This window comes from Mus pahari, chromosome 1 (genome assembly GCF_900095145.1).
Source record: "Mus pahari chromosome 1, PAHARI_EIJ_v1.1, whole genome shotgun sequence".
In the NCBI taxonomy this organism is placed as follows: Eukaryota; Metazoa; Chordata; class Mammalia; order Rodentia; family Muridae; genus Mus; species Mus pahari.
This window is the reverse complement of record NC_034590.1, coordinates 2,034,565-2,054,843: the sequence shown is the minus strand read 5'-3', so window position 1 is coordinate 2,054,843 and position 20,279 is coordinate 2,034,565. Positions and strand designations below refer to the sequence as shown.

Genomic DNA, 20,279 nt, shown 5'->3' with positions numbered 1-20,279 from the left:
AAAAAAAAAAAAAAAAAATTGAACCATTGGCTTTCTTTCCCCCATGCATTGTGGCCTTGGTCCCAGAGGGATGGGTGGGACAGTTGCATGGTTAGGGGCAGCCCTGGCTGAGCACAGGTATGCGTCGTCTTGGCCTCTGGGGAGAACCCAGTGATGGTAGTGATCTGTGTGACTCTTGCCAAATGTCATCTTTGTGAGCCTCTGATGGCATCCAGCCAACAGTCCCCAGGCCTGGGGCTCTTTATAAAGACTTAGCAATGCTGCATGTGGGGCCTTCAGCAGCTCAGTGTTGCCATGAATGGGGCTCTGGCCGCAGCTTGCCACTGGGACTTCTTGTTGGCTCCAGGACACCGTTGTGGGAGTCTGTGCTCTGTGTCTTGGCTTCCAGATCTTTCCAGATCTGTCTTGCACCTTCTCGTGTCCTTGTCTGCCTCAGTCTTTCTGTCTCCCCCTTCCCTCCGGCTTATCTTGTGTCTTGAGGCTCTTTGTGAGCCGACATCTTTGTTTTGTTCTTGGAAACTTGGTTTGGGGATGTGAAGTGTGGGGTGGAGTGTGGTAGACACTGGATTCTGTGGAGTTCTCTTAGAGAGGATCAGAGTTTGGAAAAACTGGGGGTATGGATATACCACGGCTCTAGTCAGAAGCAGGAATTCGGGAATCAGACCAGGGGTGGGGGATGGGCTATGGCCATGGCTGTGGCACAAGGAGGAGCAAGGCCCAGGTGAAAATAGGTTGCTTGGCAATCAGGTTAGGAGCTGGGTTGTATAAAGTAGCTATAGGTTGTGGCTGGTGCTGGGGTGGTGGGGTGGGGACTTGGGCAAGCACTGAACCCTGTGTCCCCACAGTCAGGTGGCTCTGACCAGGAACGCACGAAGAAGAAGCGCCGGGGGGACCGCTACTCCGTGCAGACATCTTTGATCGTGGCCACGCTCAAAAAGATGTTGCCGATAGGTCTAAACATGTGTGCTCCCACTGACCAGGACCTCATTGTGCTGGCCAAAGCCCGCTATGCCCTGGTGCTTATCCAGCCCCAACCAGCACCCTACTCTGTTTCTAGGATCCCAGGGAACCCCTAAGACCCAATGGAGATTTTCAGAATCCCCCAAAGCTCTGCAGGACCTAAGACACTTACCGAACCCTCAAGGATGTTCTGAGCCTTGCACTAGGATGTGGAGGACTCCATCCAAGAAATCTAAGGACAGGGATACAGTTTAATCCCCAAATGCAACCAAAGACTGATATAGCTTTATAGGACCCCAATAAGCTCTGTAGGACTTCACGGGCCTCTCCTCCACAGCCAGGAAACCGCTTTGCCCTCCGCCCCCAGACAACACCTGAAGTCTGAACTATCCCCTGGGGCTAACTGACCTCTCTGTATCTCCTCCTCATGACTGAAGGTCTGGGGTCCTATGGGACCTTTCAGCTCACCTCCTTTTGTCTTCAGGTCTCTGCTGGCAGCCAGTGACCCTTTATGAGTCAAAGCCTCTCAGAATCCTAATGTCCCTTGCCCCAGGACCCCCACTCCCAACCTCTGGCATCTCAAGGGTCCTGAGGATCAATTAATCCAACCCCCCAGAACTTCTTAAGGTAGCCTGGACACCAAGAAAGCTCCTTAGGGCCCACTTCTTCCTTACATAAAATGGCAAGAAGATGCTTCTCAGCCTCAGGAACCCTGAGAAGTCCTCTAGGATTCTGGCACAGGACCCCTCTAAGCATCTGGCAACTTTCTACCCCACCCCCACCCCGGGGTCCTGAAGACGCCTGACTTCTTCCCTCGTTTTGCAGCAACCTCTTCTCTGGGTCTCCTAGGAGATTTTGAGACCTTGGAACCCTGTAAAACCCTCCAGAGCCCCCATGACCCCTATGGCCCAGCTTCACCAGCTAATTCTCCCACTGACCCTGTGTAACCAGACACTTAATTGGCCTTTCCAACTTCCTATAATCTCCGCCGACCTTGCCATTCCCCCTTGTAGCCCCCTCCCCTGATCCTCCAAAACAACCCACAGTATTCAGCCCCTGAAAAATCCCTCTTTGTGCTATTTGACTTCCTATGGTGTCACCTGTCACACACACCCCAGTCTCACTAATCCCTCTGTGCCTTCAGAGTGAGTCTGTGACTTCACTTTAGACATCTGTCTGTCCACAGCCCACAGTTTCATTCTTCTCATTTTCCCTAGATCATACCCACGCAAGTTCCTCAGCAAGTCAGGGCTAGAAGGGGGAGGGCTGTGGGTCATGGTGGAAGGGGAGGCCTCCAGCGTGACCCAGTGGGCTTTGTCTTCCCAGAAAGATACAGATGAGGAGGTCCGTGAATTCCTTCAAAACAACCTTAACCTTCAGGGAAAGGTAAGTCGTTTGAGGGGAAGTGCGTGAAGCACCCGACATGGAAGAGGGACTTTTTGTTAAATTACATGTATGAACTTAGTGTGTCTTGGCATGCATGTAGAAGAAATCAGGGACAATGCAGGAATCAGTTCTCTCCTTCTACCGTGTGGGTCCCGGGGGTTGAACTCAGGTCTTCGGGCTTGGCAGCAAGCCCCCTGCCCACTGAGCCAACTTGCCAGCTCTGCAGAAGGAACTTTGCTTCCCATTCACTGCCTAAGCTTGGCAGTAGAAAAGGGGGTGGGGGGCAGGCAGCCAGGGAGGTGACTTCACTCCCCGGTACTGACTCCCCTCAGGTGGAAGGCTCACCATCTCTTCGCTGGCAAATGGCACTGTACCGAGGCGTCCCAGGCCGCGAGGAAGATGCCGATGACCCCGAGAAAATCGTGCGCAGAGTCCAGGAAGTGTCCGCAGTGCTCTATCACCTGGACCAGGTGGGCGGGGCCTCTGTGGCTGAGTCTTTGGATAGGGCCTGGTCTTGGTCTGTGGGCGGGGCCAGCTGGTGATAGGCTGGGCTAAGATCAGAGACTTTCTCGAAAGGAAGCAAGGAGCAGAGTGGATCTGGGGAAGGGGCATACTGAGTCTAGGGACAAGTGTGATAAAGCACTGGGGCTAGGGTGAGGCTTCCGGAAGGTGCCTTAACTCTGTTGGCGAGGGTGGGGGAAGCCTAGGCGTTCCTTTGACCACTCTGCACGTAAACTTAAACACACGTGGGCAGCTTCGCTAGGGTTAGGTGGGACTTGGGTCATTGCCGTGATCTGAGGAGACGTGACAGACTGCCCCACTCCCCAGACGGAGCACCCTTACAAGTCCAAGAAGGCGGTGTGGCATAAACTACTGTCCAAGCAGCGCCGGAGGGCTGTGGTGGCCTGTTTCCGCATGACACCCCTGTACAACTTGCCCACGTAAGGCATCCAGGAAGGAGGATAGCACAGGAACTTGGAGGAAGGAAAAAGGACCGAGGGTCCGGAGGATGGAGTACCGATAGGGTTGAGTCTTAGGACTGAGGGCGGCAGATGCAGGGGGCTGTGGGGGCGACAGGAGAGGCTTAGGGGCCTGGAGACCTTTGCCTTGCAGGCACCGAGCATGTAACATGTTCTTGGAGAGCTACAAAGCCTCCTGGATCCTGACTGAGGACCACAGTTTCGAGGACCGCATGATAGATGACCTATCGGTGAGCTGGGGACTGCTTGGGGTGGGGGGGCAGGGCTGGGGGGGACTAAGGGAGCCCTCTATAGAGAAACTCAACCTCTTAGGCTTGATTTGGGGAAAGAGACAAAATTCTAGTCCAGCAAGACTATGAGAGGGGACTGATGGGGACCCCCAGAAACCACCCCCTCCAACCCTCACCCATCCCCCCCAGAAAGCTGGAGAGCAGGAGGAAGAGGAGGAAGAGGTGGAGGAGAAGAAGCCAGATCCCCTACACCAGTTGGTCCTACACTTTAGCCGCACAGCTCTAACTGAAAAGAGGTGAGGACTCCTCCCTCCCTCAGAAACATTCCCCAGATCCTTAAAACAAAAATCACCTGACCTTTAAATTTTTTTAATTATACTTATTTATTTATTGTGTGTGCATATCTGCCAGAGGTCAAATAAAAACTTGCAGGAATCTATTCTTTCCCTCAACCACGTGTGGGTCCCAGGAATCAAACTCATCTATCCTTGGCAGCAAACTCCTTTGGCCCTCAATCATTGGACCCTTCAGCATCACTCTGTGAGAACAGGCAGCTACTTTATATTGTTGCTGAACACATTACAGGAGCATCCTGTCTGAGGGGTTCACAAAAGATGCCATGTGGGTTTATTAAAAGAACATGTCTTGCTTAAACCATATCTGGACTCAGAATTAGCAAGCTTGCTTGGCAGGGACAAGGCCCTGGTTCAACCCCCAGACCTGTAACAAAACAAAGCAATAGAGATAAAAGCATTTGTCTGACAAAGAGCAGGATGATATTACAGGGTTCGAAGAGAATCAATCAATATATATGAAATTTCTCTACTAGATAAGAATGGAGACATTTCTAATTCATTTGAACAGTTGATCTGAATTAATAGCCATTAATTCATTTTAGTAGTAACCATGGTCGTGAGGATGCTTCTGAGGGGCTGGGGAGATAGCACAGCAGTTAAGGCCTCTTGTGGCTCTTACAGAGGACTCCATACTCAATCCACATATTTAGTACCAACATCCACATAACTGCTGGCCACCATCTATAAATCCAGTTTGGAATATCTGGCTCCCTCTTGTGGCCTCAACAGGTATTGCACTCAGTGCATCTATAGCCAAGACACACACACACACACACACACACACACACACACACATTTTTTAACTGTAAGAATTAGCCATGCGCTGGTGTTGCATGCTTTTTCTCCCAGCACTCATGAGGCAGAGGCAAGAGGATATCTCTGGTCTACAGAGTGAGTTCCAGGGCAGCCAGGGCCACACAGAGAAACCCTGTCCTGAATAAACTATGAATGTTGATTATGCCTGACACCATGTTGCACACCTGACATGCACATTGGCTCACACAGACTACTCTCACCAATTCCTTATATTTTTGTGAACGAGGACATGAAAACCCACAGGGGTTTATTTTTCTCACATAACATGAAATCAAGCCCTGGAGCGGCAGGGTGACTCTGATCTTTCTGTTAGTCTTAGCTTGAGTCTTAAGAGTCTGCATCAGTTTCTTACTTGCCACTATAAACATTACTCTCCACAGAAGTTAAATACAAGGCAGCGTTAAGGATACAGCAGAGACTTTTCTGACTAGAAAGGCCTAAAGAATTTACTACCTGCCTTTCTCAGTTCAACCCTCCCCCACCTTTTGAGACAAGGTCACAATGTGTAGCCCTGTCTACTAGCTCTCTGAGGACCAAGCTGGCCTGCAACTCACAGAGATCCTCCTGCCTCTCGAGTTCTGGAACCACACCCCACCTGGTTTTGTTCTTTTTGAACGATCCCACGATGGATCAGATCACCTCAGCCTCCTGAGCGCTAGGATTGCAAGCCTGGGATGCCACCACTGAACATTGTTTCAAAAGACTTGTTTTGGATGATGGTTTCAGTAGATTTCAGCCCACCATGGCTGGAAAGGCATGGCATTGGGAGTGTGTAGCAGAGGCTAGTCACATTACGACCACGTGCCAGACAGGAAGAAGGGAGAGCCTTCCCTTCCCCACCCCAGCAAGACCTGTAACCATTTTTCTCTAGCAAAGGACGCCCTGCCTGGTAAGCTTATGTACATAGCCCATGGCCAAGACTCTGACATTTGCCTGTGGCTGCAAGGGACATGGAAAAGTCTTGTTTCCCATCTGTGGGAGACTCGTAACTCTGTATTACTCTATGCAGGCTGAATTCCGCTGCAAGCTGTGCAGCCTTGGCCAGCCAAGATGTTTGTGACTCAGTTTCTACATCTGTAAAATGGGGCTGGAAATATACTTGATAGGACTGCTGTGAAGACAAATTGGTTAATACATGAAGAGCACCTGACTTCGTTCTAAATCAAAGAGAAAACTCTATTATAAAATGGACCTCAGGCTGGGCACGGTGCTGCATACGTGTAGTCCCAGCTCTAAGGAAGATGGGGCAGCAGAGTTGAAGGCCAGCCTGGGCTACATCTACAGAATCTGCCCCTGAACAAAAGGCTGGGGACGTGTCTCAATGGGTAGATTACTTGTCTAGTATGGATGAAGCCCTGTGTTCAATCCCCAACACCATAAAGAACAGGCATGATGGGGCACAGCTGGAATCCCAGGCCTCAGGAGGTGCAGGCTCAGGGCCATTCCATGTTGAGTTGGAGGCCAGCCTGGGCTACCTGAAGCCTTATCTCAATTAAAAAAAAAAAGTTGGGGAGGTGTCGCCACTGGGCGTGTCCCTCTGCTTACCTCCTCAGCAAACTGGACGAGGACTACCTATACATGGCTTACGCTGACATCATGGCAAAGGTGAGCTCCTGCCTCTGCTCTGCGGGTGTTCCTGTCTCCCCGGCCGCAGTGTCCCACAGACTCAAGGGGCTCCCGGGGGGTGGACAGGGCATCCGCTTTGCTCACTCACCAACTGATGCTGCTCCCCAGAGCTGCCACCTGGAGGAGGGCGGGGAAAATGGCGAAGAAGGAGGTGAAGAAGAGGAAGTGGAGGTGTCCTTTGAGGTAGGGGGGGTGGGGGAACCTGGAGGAAGGGTTGGGAACTCTTGACTCCCGTTCACGCTGTATGTGACCAGAATGCTGCACCTGGGCACACAGTGGCAACAGAGCCTGTCCTCGGGAAGGAAGATGCCCAAGCAATCCTCACCCATACTAGGTGTTCACTGTGGTGTGGGGAGGCATCGGTGAAGGGTAGGGCCGGGAAGGGGCCAGCTCCGGAGGTACAGCAGCTCAGACAGAGTGAGAGGGTGTCAGGGACGGATTCTCAGGGAAGAAAGTGTCTGAGAAGGATAAAGTAGAATGCAACAGCCAGCTGTGGTGTTGGACATCTGTCATCCCAGTGTTCAGAAGGATGAAGCGGAAGGATCATAAGTTCGATGCCAGCCTAGGCTGCATGAGGAACTTGCACTTTAAAAAAATAAGGAAGGGGGGCTGGTGAGATGGCTCAGTGGGTAAGAGCACCCGACTGCTCTTCCGAAGGTCTGGAGTTCAAATCCCAGCAACCACATGGTGGCTCACAACCATCCGTAACAAGATCTGACTCCCTCTTCTGGAGTGTCTGAAGACAGCTACAGTGTACTTACATATAATAAATAAATTTTAAAAAAATAAGGAAGGAAGGGAGGAAGGAAGAAAAAAGATGTTTAGAGGCTAATGGGATGGCTCAGCAGTTAACAGCACTTGCTGTTTTGCCAGAGGACCTGATTTCTGTTCCCAGCACCTACATGGTGGCTCAAAACCACCTGTAACTCCAGTTCCTCGGGTTCTTGTGCCCTCTTCTGGTCTCTATGGGTCACTGCATGCATACAGAAAGTGTCCATAGAGACATTCAGATCTGCTTATACACGCGTGTGTGCACACACGTACATAAAATAAATACACCTTTAAAATATATTTAAAATACAAATCCATAAGCTGGACATAGTGATTGATTCATGGTTATAATACCAGCACTTGAAAGTCTGAGGCAGGAGGGTTGCCAAAAGTTCCAGGCCTGTCAGGGCTATACTGTAAGACCTTTGTCAAAACAAACCAACCCTAAATTAAGTCTGGAATTGGATAGTGCCTGTCCTTTATTTAGCTATCTTAAGCAAGATGTAGCAGGGGTTCATTAAGAGGTTACAGTGCACATTGATATTTCAAGACATCTGAGACAGTGACATGACGTGGGTGCATTTGTGAGTCCTCTTGGTAACAATAGCAAGAGTTCTGATGACATTGTAACAATAGCAAGAGTTCTGACGACATTGTAACAATAGCAAGAGTTCTGACGACATTGTAACAATAGCAAGAGTTCTGATGACATTGTAACAATAGCAAGAGTTCTGATGACATTGTAACAATAGCAAGAGTTCTGATGACATTGTNAGTTCTGATGACATTGTAACAATAGCAAGAGTTCTGATGACATTGTAACAATAGCAAGAGTTCTGATGACATTGTAACAATAGCAAGAGTTCTGAGGACATTGTAACAATTGCAAGAGTTCTGACGACATTGTAACAATTGCAAGAGTTCTGAGGACATTGCCACAGCAGAAGGAATCCCAGGTTTCCACTGGAGAGTGACAGACAGAAACATTGGGCTTTTCCATGGGCATGTTCATAGACTTTAGGCTCTGACCTGCTGGAGGTCTGCAGATGTGAGCCAGGTACAGGAGAGAAACAAAATTTGAGCCCCTTGGGGCATGGAGGGTTGACGGATGTGGCTGGAGCTGAGAAGACAGATGAGGGAGAAGAACGAGGCCCTGAGGACCCAGGCTAGGCTGCCGCCGAGCATTAAAACCTGCCCCCACCCCAGGAGAAGGAGATGGAGAAACAGAGGCTCCTGTACCAGCAGTCGAGGCTGCACAACCGGGGTGCCGCTGAGATGGTACTGCAGATGATCAGTGCTTGCAAAGGTGCCCAGGCATATCCCTCCTTCCCGCTGTGAACACACCCGCCACATCCTCCCCAGTACACTCGCTCCCTGCCAGCCCTGGTTGCCCCTTTGCATGCCCCCTCTGCGTGCCTCCAACCTACACACACTCCAGCTCCTGCAGATTTTCTGGCGTATCTGTCTTTCGAATCTCCCCTGCACTCTTTGGTCACGCATAGAACCCTGTCTGTATATAAACTTCATCCCCCTCCTTCACCTACCTACGGTAGGTTTTTTTGTTTTTGGTGGGTGGAAACCTCAGGCTGAACAGATCATTTATTTCATTGATTTGTTTCTTTGGCCTGGTCTCTGCGACCTCCAGGAGAGACGGGTGCTATGGTGTCTTCCACCCTGAAGCTGGGTATCTCTATCCTTAATGGAGGGAACGCTGAAGTGCAGCAGGTAACAGACCTGCAGGATCTTGGGAAGAGGGGCTGAGAGGGGGCGGGGGCGGGTGGGTGTTGCTGAGTGGCTTCCAGGCGTCCCCCACCCCCATCTGCTGCCACTTCCACTGCAGAAAATGCTGGATTACCTGAAGGACAAGAAGGAAGTGGGCTTCTTCCAGAGTATCCAGGCGCTGATGCAAACGTGCAGGTAGGACCCTAGGTCTCCCTTCCAGTTGTGCTCTGCTGAGGGGCCGGGCGTTGGCGGGGGGTGGGGCGTGGGGGCGGGGCGTTGGCGGGCTCTACTTACACCCTCCTGGTCCAGGAAAAGGGCCCTACACGGAGGAATACAAATACTAGAGTTTACTAGGAAGAATCTCACAAGTTGTTAAGACCGAGTTGTGGGTCGTGGTGGTGCTCACTTTTAACCCCAGCACTTGGGAGGCAGAGGCCAGCTTGGTCTGCAGAAGGAGTGCCAGGACAGCCAGGGCTGCACAAAGAAACCGTGTCTAGGGGGCGGGCGAGGGCGGGGTGGGGGGTGGGGGGATGGACCCACCGAGTTATGAGCTAGCATTGTACCTTGGCAGCAGAGCCCTGCCCAAGCTGTGCAAGACCTAAGTTCCTCCTCCACCATGGAGGAGAGGATAAGATGTGACACATGCGGGGGTGGGGTGGGGGGCAGCACTCAGAAAGAGAGTGTAAGGATAACCTGAGCTACATAAGACCCTGTCTCAAAAAAGAAAAAAGAGGGGCAAGAGGAGAGTAGTAATGAAGGTTCAGACAAGTGGAACCTTCGTTAGTGACAGTTCACAGGAGGGTCCCAGCAGGCCTCACCGGCTCTTAGATGACCATATTCATCTGGCTCGTCCACCATTTTTCTTTCCGCCCTTCTTGCTGTCAGCTGACTTTTCTCTGCCCCTCTGTAGGATTTGCTAACGGATGTTTTCTGTGTCTTCATGATTTCAGCTTGCATACTAGACCCACTTCACTTCACAAGGCTGGGGTGTCGGAGGCTTGAGGAAGAGGGTGGAGGTGGGGATGGGGTGCAGAGAGAGGCAGGAGGTGCCTGGGCATGCAGGCAGAGGGTGAAGGGATTGGATAGGGGCGAAGGCTGGAATGGGGTCTGCAGAAGGCGAGAGGTAGGTGGGCGAGTAGTTTCTGTCTGCTATCTCTAATGCATTACGTCCTGGCCTTTATGGCTCCTCAGCTGTGGTGGGGGCTGCCAGGCCATGCGAGACAGAAACTGGATCTTTCTCACCTCAATCTTCTCTTTCCTCAGCGTCCTGGACCTCAATGCCTTCGAGAGGCAGAACAAGGCAGAGGGGCTGGGCATGGTGAACGAGGACGGAACTGGTGAGACCTTCTTCTGGGTGCCCCCTCCCTGGGACACCACCTTCCTCAAGATCCCGTCTGTCCCACTGGTTGCCCATAGCCCCAGTCCCCTAAGGCACCCCTCTTCCCAAGAGTTCCCTTAGGTTCCCCAGGGTTGTGATTCCCTGTCCTGAGCACACATGCCCATGCCTCCAGGGTCTCCCTTCCCATGGGCTCCACCCCTGGGTGTCATTTGGTCTGGAGTTCCATCACCCATCACCACGTGGACCTGCCCTCCACGTGCCCCAAGTCTCATTCTGGTTGCTGTTCATTAATGTTCCTAATCCGGTTAATCGAGTCTCCTCTTTGCTGTGTTTTGACGTGTCTAACTTTCCATCCTGACCTCTGCCTCCTGCCTCTCTTGTGTACGTGTTCTCTCTCTCTCTCTCTCTCTCTCTCTCTCTTCCTCCCTTTCTCCCTCCCCTCGCTTCCCCTTCCTTGCTAACCGACTCCCTTCTGTCTCCTTACTGCTGTCTTTCTATGCTTGTTTCTCTCTGTGTGTCTGTCTTTGTCCCATGTCGCTGTACTTCTGTCCGTCTCTGTCTCTTTTTCCTCTTTTCTCCCGCTTCCTCCTCCCATCCTGTTGGCTGCCCCAGTCATCAATCGCCAAAACGGTAATTCCCCCGCCATCCATTGCTGTGCTGCGCCCACCCGACCCCCTTCTAACCCCCGATACCCCCGGGGCTGAGGATCTGGGACAGTCAGGGAGGTCAGGGCGGTGGCCTTCCCCATAGGGAAGGTTCCCCGAGTCCAGAGGTGTGTGACATTATAAGTTTTATTTAAGGTAAGCCTCAGTTTCCCCATATGTCACACATAAGTTTGAAAAGACAGTCAAGGTCCCCTTTCAGCTGGATATTTTGGTGGTTTCCAGACCCAGATTCCCAGTCCAGGGTGGGATGAGCCCTCCCCGATTCCCACCCTCTCTGCGCTGTGCGTCCCAAACCTAGTCTGATGGTCCTTGTTTGCTGGAGGCAACCATTCTGATTGGTGCCGCGCGTGCTTTCTGCGCCTGCTCTGATTGGCCCATTCCCAATCTAGCCTTACGGTGCACCGTGATTGGTTTCTTTCAGATGTCTATTCTGATTGGACCATGTTGACACACCTCCCCTCTACTTTTCCCTGGTTGGCTGCTTTTGAAGCTTTGGGACCAGTTGGTTGGCTTTCAATCCCCGTCTCTTCCCAGCCCAGCCCTCCCCTGCCCAGAGCCTTGCGTGCAAGTGACCCCAACCCCTATAATCCATTAACCCCTGCAGCCTGGAGTCAGCCTTAGGGTTATACCAGCTGCTGAATGTCTTCTGGGTCACTCTTAGAGGTCACACAAGTGGTGACATCGGAGAGACACTGATGTGAAAAGACACTTGAGGTCCTAGCTTCATGAGCCAACGAGGAGGCCAGCTCCTCAGGCCTTCATCTACAGAGCTCACGGGCTGGTGTCTTAGATGCCGGTGGCCCTCACAGTGTCTTTGAAGTGTTGCTTGCTCCTTCCAGCTCCCACCCCCGATTCGTTGTGCATGCTTGTGCAGTGTGCATGGGTTGTGTGCATGTGTGTGCTGTGTCCTGGCACATCTGACCCCTCCCGGCTCCCTTCCTCCCACCCAGGAGAGAAAGTCATGGCGGATGACGAGTTCACACAGGACCTGTTCCGCTTCCTGCAGCTGCTCTGCGAGGGGCACAACAATGGTGAGGAGGAGGGTGGGGGGTGGGGCAGAGCTTCCAAAAGTCACCCGAGTTACTCCAATCCCTCCTTTTCCCCACAATGATTTCCCTAGCCATGCAGACCTCGTCCAGCCTTCCTCTCTACTTCCTCTCCTCTCGGAAGAAGCGCTGTGTATGGGGATCAGGAGCTCAAGGCCATCTTAGCTAACATAGGTAGTGTGAAGCCAGCCTGAGCAACAGGAGACCCTGTCCCAGAGAAACAAACAACAATCACAAGTCCCTCTGGCTTCTGAAATTTCTGGAAGCAAACCACTTAGCTTCGCTTTTGCTTCCTCTGGCCAGTCCAACTCTCCAAACAAAGGCAGTCTGCCAAAGTCCAGTTTGGCCAGAAGTCAGTTTCCCCAAATGGGCAATTCATCACACTCGGCTTTCCCACGAGCATTTGGCAGCCGTCTCTCTAAAGGGTGGATGCCAGAGTCCACAGACGTACCAATTGCTCGGTGCTTAAAAGTGAATATATTTGATTTATTCCTTTGTTTATCACAGAGGACTTTTCCCAGGAGATGTACGGATGCTCTCCTAGCAGAACTGAGACTTTGCAGACTCGGCCTTCATTGTGCCAACTCAACAAAATCCAGTGTGACGCAGCTTGCTTGTTAAACTTTGTGCGGCTCGAACAGATTACGCTGAAGGGACAGTTAAGCTGGGCGTGGTGGCAGAGGCCTGCAGTCCCTGTGCTTGGACACTCTGGCTGGAGGAGTCCAAGCCGCCTGGCTGCCCAGTGAGCCCAGACACCAAGGGCAGCCTAAAGCCTGGCCAACCTTCCCTGCAAGCTGTTTCCCATGACAAACGAGGGTCACCCCATCGTGTTCACAGTACATAGAAAGCCACAAACCACCCAGAGGGAAAGTTCATGTGTGTGTGTGTGTGTGTGTGTGTGTGTGTGTGTTTGTCTGTCTTTGTGTGTGTGTCTGTGAGAGGTTTCTGTGTATCTATGACACTGTGTGATGTGTGTGACTGTCTGTCTGTGTGACTGTGTAATGTGTATGACTGTGTGATCTGTGTGATCTGTGTGATCTATGTGTGTGTGACTGTAATATGTGTATGACTGTGATGTGTACATGACTGTGTGATGTGTGTGTGACTGTGATATGTGTGTGACTGTGATGTGTGTGTGACTGTGATGTGTGTGACTGTGTGATGTGTGTGACTGTGATGTGTGTGTGACTGTGATGTGTATGACTGTATGATGTGTGTGTGTGTGATTGTGATGTGTGTGACTGTGATGTATGTGACTGTGATGTGTGTGACTGTAATGTGTGTGACTGTGATTATGTGACTGTGATGTGTGTGACTGTGTGATGCGTGTGACTGTGTGATGTGTGTGTGACTGTGATGTGTGTGACTGTGATATGTGTGTGACTATGATGCATGTGACTGTGATGCGTGTGACTGTCATGCATCAAGTGTCTTCTGTTGTCACTCTCTGCCTTATGGTCTTGAAACAGGATTTCTCACTGAACAAGAAGTGTCCCCTGCCATATATACACATGCCTTTACCACTAAGACTTGCTGAACCAGGGATCTGCCAGTCTCTTTAGCTACATGCTAAATTCAAGGCTACCCTGGGCTACATGATGGCCTGACTCAAAAAGCAAGGCAAAGCAAAATAAAGCAAAACAAAACAGAAGAAGAGAACAAGGAGAGACAAATGGGGGATTTTATGTCTATCCATTAAATATTTGTTCAGGAAAAATTAATTAAAAAGCAATTGGAAGCTGGGAATGGTGGCACATGCTTTTAATCCCAGCACTCAGGAGGCAGAAGTAGGCAGATCTCTGGATTCAAAGCCAGTTTGGTCTACAGAGCTAATTCCAGGACACTCAAGACTATACAGAAAAACCCTGTCTTGGGGGGGGGGAACTAAATTAATTAATTAGTTAGTTAATATAATATAAATAAAAACAATTGAAGCTGGGTGTGAGGGTTACACAATTGTAATTCTGGTAGGTGAGAGTCTGAGGTAAGAGGGTTTAAGGCTAGCCTGAGGCACATCTCCAGACTCTGTCTCAGAGAAACAGAAAGAGAGAGGCTGGCTAGACAGCTCTGTGGATAAAGGACTTGCTGCCAGATCATGACCTGAACTCCTGTATTAGTCAAGGTTCTCTAGAGTCACAGAACTTGCAGATAGTCTCTATATAGTAAAGGAATTTATTGATGACTTACAGTCTGCAGTCCAAATCCCAACAATGGTTCAGTAGTAGCTGTGAATGGAAGTCCAAGGATCTAGCAGTTGCTGAGTCCCACACCGCAAGAAGGCAAAAGAGCGAGAGCTCGACTCCCTTCTTCCAATGTCCTTATATGGTCCCCAGCAGAAGGTGTAGCCCTGATTAAAGGTGTGTGCCACCACACCTTTAATCCCAGATGACCTTGGACTCGGAGATCTCCCTGTCTTAATCTTCTGGATTCAATCACCACTGTGTCTCAAGATCTCCATACCAAGATCCAGATCAGAAACTTCTATCTCCCAGTCTCCAGATTAGGTTCACTGGTGAGCCTTCCAATTCTGGATTGTAGTTCATTTCAAATATAGTCAAGTTGACAACCAGGAATAGCCACTACAACTCCTTCTCAGGACCCACTTGGTGGATGCAGAGAGCTGACTTCTAGCCTTTATTAGCATCTAGCATGTACAAGCTTCCTCTGCTTCTCCTTGGGAATAAACAAATGGAAAAATTTAGACAGGATTCACTGTAGCCTTGAATGGCCTGGAACTTGCCCAATCCACTAGGCTAGCTTCAGACTCACAAAGATCTACCTGACTGTCTCCCTGGAATTAATGACAGGGACTATCATACCCATACCTAAATAAATGAAATTTTTTTTTAGTGTATATGGGTATCTTGCCTACAAGTATGTACGGGTGTCATGTGTATGCAGTTCTTGAGGAGACCTGAAGAGGGCGTCAGATCACCGGGGACTGGAGTTACAGATGGTTGTGAGCCACAATATGGGTGCTGGGAATTGAACCCAGGACCTGTGCAAGAGCAGCCAATACTCTTAACTACCGAGTCATCTCTCCAGGCCCATAAAGTAATCTTTTAAATTTTACAAAAACATAAATGAAGAAAAGAGAAGCGGGAGGGAGGATGAATCCCTACTGCATTTGCTGCACGGAGGCCCTCCACAATATCTTTAGATAAATACCTAAGTCCATCCCTGTGTGGCACACATACTTCATACTTCCACACAGTAGGCATGAAATATGAACCCTAACCCTAACTCTAAATGAATAGACACCAGTGTCTCCCCAGACACAAGTGCTCACTGAATGAATTTTTCATTTCCTCAGATTTCCAAAACTACCTTCGGACACAGACTGGGAACACGACCACCATCAATATCATCATCTGCACAGTGGACTACCTCCTACGACTGCAGGTGAGGAAGGACGGCCCAGCCTCATGGGACCTGACCCGGGGCCCAAGGGACCGAGCATGGCTCCAGCATCCTTCATACCCTCCCGGACCCACAGGAATCCATCAGTGACTTCTACTGGTACTACTCGGGCAAGGATGTCATCGAGGAGCAGGGAAAGAGAAACTTCTCCAAAGCCATGTCGGTAGCTAAACAAGTGTTCAACAGCCTCACCGAGTACATCCAGGTAGGGTCCACACTCGGGGACCTGCGGAGGCAGAGCTGCCCGCATCCAGTGCTCCTGTGGAGCTTCAGGCCACCCTTTGTTCCCCAGGGACCCTGCACCGGAAACCAGCAGAGTCTGGCGCACAGTCGCCTCTGGGATGCCGTGGTGGGCTTCCTGCACGTGTTCGCGCACATGATGATGAAGCTGGCTCAGGTTCGAGTTCATCTGAGAACAGCTCTTTCCCTCCAGCCATCCCCCTAGAATCCCCAGATTCCCGACCAGCCCTTGGTCGGTCCCCTAGTGCTCTGCGCATGCTCCAGACAGGTTCGCTCCACGTGTCCCAAACCCCTTCTGAATTGGTCCTCTGCATGCTTCTTCCTCCTCCCCACTAATCTGCTCATTTCCCACCTATACTTCCACTGGTTTGACATTGGAGCCCATCCCTTCCGTGCAGAACTCTCCGAGGAAGGGTTCATACCACTTTCCTTCTAACGAGGTCATCCCAGATTCTTCCAGCTCTGGGGAATAGGGTGGGACTATGTTTCTAGATTAGGACCTGGGGCTGAAGGAGTGTTCCTTCTTTTACCCTGCCTGCGGCAGAAGACTCCCGTGCCAAGTACCCATGATGTAAGGATCCTGCTCCCAGAATATTTGCCTTGCTCCTCTGCGGCCTCGTGAATGCCTCGCACACACCTCATCCATTTTGTGCTTCTGCTTGGTCGACTGAGTCAAGGCTTCCATGTACGGTTAGGCGAGTTTGTGCACTGCGGGCAACCACGTGGCGCTAGACACAACCTAACCATTGCAAATACATTGGTGTAGTATAGTAACTGTCCGGCAGGTGGCAGACAAGTATTCCATATAATTTCCCACAAAGCAATGTCTTAAGAAAGCAGAGACTTCCTAATTTGTCCAGTGTGCCATCTGACTTTGAAAGGATTTGAACTGAAATTTCAGCTTCTCAGTACAGTCAGACGTGTGATGTTGGTGTAATCTTTAAATATTGGTGGAAACAAACTATCAAGTAGTATTTTGATAATTCATCAGCCATACTCCAGGTGCAAAAGGGATATTCAATACAAGGACAGGAAGTGTGACTCCGTGGTAGAACACCTGCCTGGAATCATTTAGTTAGAGCCTGGGAAAAGATGGTGGCCAGCTTCTCTTCACCCCAGGAACGGCTCCAGGCAGTGTGAAGCAGGTTTTTCCTAAAAGTTTTAAATAAAAGACCCAAGATTTTCTGACTGCTATCTTGGGTCATGTGCTTGCCGGTGGTCTCAGCCCAAGGGAAGAAAGTCCTGGTTGGCCAGACCCACTGATGTATTCATTCCTAGAGCCAGAGTGTGGAGCTCTGACAGAATTATAACTCACCCCTCACTGTGACATCTATGACAGTCTCGTGGGAAGGCACAGAGCCCGCTTAACCTGGAGATACTGACTTCCTAGTTTGTTGTGCTGGGACCTTGGGTCAGAATACCAAACTTTGGAACCGTGGGTTGCGTTGGGATCAGAATGAGCGACTCACAGTGCAGCCAGGTAGCACAGCTCATGTGTAAGTCACCAGTGGCACACACGTGTGACTCAGTATAGTACAGATGCCACAATGGGGGACTTTGACAGGTTTCTGTGAGCTCCCACATTGGACCCTGTGGTAGGGGATGTACTATGTTCTTAGGTCCCCCAAATGGCATACCAGAACTTGCATGACTGTCCACCTCACCAGCAGCCTTTCCTCTTGCACTTCCTCACAGTTCCACCCACCCATCACAGTTAGCTCTGGCATGGCCAACCACCCCATAGACCAGGCACCATGCTGGAATGTTATCCTCCTAAGATTCGACTCTCTGTCCACAGTATCTGTCCCTGTCTGTCTGTCTGTCTGTCTTGCTCTGGCCTGAATGTCTGCTCTCCAAGGCTCCCGGCTTCCTGATCTGCCAGCCTCATATCCCCTCTGCACACACACTTGCCCCTGAGTGCCAACCCCATCCCACAATCTTGTCTCTCTGCCCTTCCTCTGCTTCCGAGGAACATGTTTGGACGCGGGTTCCCTCAGAGGTAAGAGAGAAAAGGAAGAGGACTCAGGCCCCACTGGATAGGTGAGGGAGCCCAAAACCATTGGAAGGCATGCTGTAGGGGGCAGCCTCTCACACCTGTGTGTGCCCTCCAGGACTCCAGCCAGATAGAGCTGCTGAAGGAGCTGCTGGACCTGCAGAAGGACATGGTGGTGATGCTACTGTCCCTCCTGGAAGGTGAGCACTGGGGGCGGGGTAGGGAGCCGGACGGGGGTGCAGGCAAACCCAAGAATGGGGCTACCACAGAGCCCCACCTGACATTATGCTAGGGACAATGGTGATGAAGAGGTTGCTGTACAAGGGTCAACAGACATCTTCCGAGTTCTGACTAGATGGATGCTAATGTATTCCCTCCACGGAGACATTGTAATGAGATGAGTTGCCTGAAGACTTTATCTGTAAACTTAAGATTTATTAAATAAGCTGGGCAGTGGTGGTGCACACCTTTAATCCCAACACTTGGGAGGCAAAGGCAGGTGGATTTCTGAGTTCAAGGCCAGCCTGGTCTACAGAGTGAGTTCCAGGACAGCCAGGGCTACACAGAGAAACCCTGTCTCGAAAAGCAAAACAAAACAAAACAAAACAAACAAACAAACAAACAAAAATTTTTTAAAAGTGTATTTTAGCTGAAAAACATTTCTTGCAAATCTCTCTCTCTCTTCTCTCTCTCTCTCCCCTCCCCTCCCCTTCCTCCTCCCCTCTCTTTCCCCCTCCCCTCCCTTGCCCTCCCCTCCCCTCTCCTATTCTCTCCTCCCCCTCTCTTCCCATCACTGGGAACTATGCTCAGCCTCCTCATTCTTTTATGAGAAGTGGATGGTAAATTCATTTAATTAAATCTCCACTGATGGGCATTCAGGTATTTCTTTTATGCGTGGTACTGGGGATGGAATCCTAGAACCCAGGCCGTATACATGCTGGGTACATACGCAAGTGTTCTTACTTTTAATTTTTCCAGACCAAGTCCCACTCTATAGGCCAGGCTAGCCTAGAACTCATGACAGTCCTCCTGCCTCAGCTTCACAAATGCTGGCATCTCTAATAAGTGCCTCCATACCCAGCTTCATTGGTGTGGAGCTTTTAGTTGTATGAGCTCAGGGCTCATGAGGCTCTTGGTGCGAATCCTCCCTTGCCTGTTTACCTGCTAAATACCCGCAAGTTTCTCCAAGTCTTTCTTGCTGAGGAACCATACAGCGATGCTGCCCTTGTAAGGTTCCCCTGGGGCGTTCTTGACACAGCTTCCGGGCATGTGGCCCCCATTGCCAACGTGTACCTCCATTGTCCTTGCTGATAATCTTTCCACCCAGGGAGAGGGCTGGCCAGTGCACCACTGCAGATCACAAGCTGGTCCTCTCCCTGGAGGCATGAGAGGGGCCAGGAAGTGCCCACCTAGTGGATCTGTCCTAGGGAGCCACAGGTGGCTCCTGAGCTGGAGAGCGAGCACACCCAGAGGGTCCAGAGCAGAAGCCCTGCTGGGCAACCCTGACCCAAGTCTTCTGCAGGAAACGTGGTGAATGGTATGATCGCGCGGCAGATGGTGGACATGCTCGTGGAATCCTCGTCCAATGTGGAGATGATTCTCAAGTTCTTCGACATGTTTCTGAAACTCAAGGACATCGTAGGCTCGGAGGCCTTCCAGGACTACGTCACAGACCCCCGCGGCCTCATCTCCAAGAAGGACTTCCAGAAGGTGGGTGCCAGACAGCAGGTGAGCCGGGGATCAGGGGGTTTTACCAAGTGCGAGCTGCACCTCCCTGGCTGGCGGCTTTGCGGGAGAGCTTCTCAGTTGGCCTCAGTTAACTGTAACATTGAGATGGTCTGAGTGTGGTGGTTAATGGTTAATGCCCGTGGTCTCAGGGCTTGAGAGGCGTCTTAGTTAGGGTTTTATTGCTGTGAAAGACACTGCAACTCTTGTAAAGGACAATGTTTAATTGGGGCTGGCTTACAGTTCAGAGGTTCAGCCATTATCATCATGGTGGGAAGCACGGCAGCGTCCGGGCAGGCATGGTGCAGGAGATGCTGAGAGTTCCACATCTTCATCTGAAGGCAGACAGGAGAAGGCTGTCTCCCAGGCAGCTATGGGAAGGGTCTCAAAGCCCACACTCAAAGTGACACAATTCCTCCAACAAGGCCGCACCTCCTAATAGAACCACTCCCTGGGCCAAGCATTCAAACCACCACAGAGGCTGAGATTAGTAGTAGAGTCCCACCTCAAGTCCCCCAGTGAGGGGCTGGGGGCGTGGCTCAGCGGCAGAGCCCCTGCCTAGAATCCCCCAGTGAGGGGCTGGGGGCGTGGCTCAGCGGCAGAGCCCCTGCCTAGGATCCCCAGTGAGGGGCTGGGGGCGTGGCTCAGCGGCAGAGCCCCTGCCTAGGATCCCCAGTGAGGGGCTGGGGGCGTGGCTCAGTGGCAGAGCCCCTGCCTAGAATCCCCAGTGAGGGGCTGGGGGCGTGGCTCAGCGGCAGAGCCCTTGCCTAGGATCCCCAGTGAGGGGCTGGGCGCGTGGCTCAGCGGCAGAGTCCCTGCCTAGGATCCCCAGTGAGGGGCTGGTAAAATGGCTCATCAGGCTCAAGGTGACAACCTGAGTTTGCTCTTTCAGAACCACAAGGTAACAGAACCTGCTTCTGAAAGTCCTCTGACATCTACTTATGAACATGCATGCATATAAGTGTCTACACACGCCCGTGCTCACACACACACACATACACTTT

General features: G+C 51.1%; 1 protein-coding gene across 1 annotated transcript in view; it reads left to right on the top strand.

The window, feature by feature from the left end:
* The window catches only part of Ryr1 (ryanodine receptor 1), a 126,862-nt gene that overhangs the window by 74,390 nt on the left and 32,193 nt on the right, over positions 1-20,279 (top strand). The window contains exons 71-89 of the mRNA XM_021211089.2: positions 846-1,016; positions 2,287-2,346; positions 2,679-2,816; positions 3,175-3,287; positions 3,460-3,556; positions 3,746-3,852; positions 6,282-6,333; positions 6,463-6,537; positions 8,332-8,431; positions 8,771-8,850; positions 8,966-9,042; positions 10,111-10,184; positions 10,799-10,816; positions 11,802-11,882; positions 15,211-15,299; positions 15,394-15,522; positions 15,610-15,714; positions 17,669-17,750; positions 19,073-19,260. Of these exons, the coding sequence (XP_021066748.1) occupies positions 846-1,016; positions 2,287-2,346; positions 2,679-2,816; positions 3,175-3,287; positions 3,460-3,556; positions 3,746-3,852; positions 6,282-6,333; positions 6,463-6,537; positions 8,332-8,431; positions 8,771-8,850; positions 8,966-9,042; positions 10,111-10,184; positions 10,799-10,816; positions 11,802-11,882; positions 15,211-15,299; positions 15,394-15,522; positions 15,610-15,714; positions 17,669-17,750; positions 19,073-19,260 (1,836 nt within the window). The remainder of the gene's footprint in view (positions 1-845; positions 1,017-2,286; positions 2,347-2,678; positions 2,817-3,174; positions 3,288-3,459; positions 3,557-3,745; positions 3,853-6,281; positions 6,334-6,462; positions 6,538-8,331; positions 8,432-8,770; positions 8,851-8,965; positions 9,043-10,110; positions 10,185-10,798; positions 10,817-11,801; positions 11,883-15,210; positions 15,300-15,393; positions 15,523-15,609; positions 15,715-17,668; positions 17,751-19,072; positions 19,261-20,279) is intronic.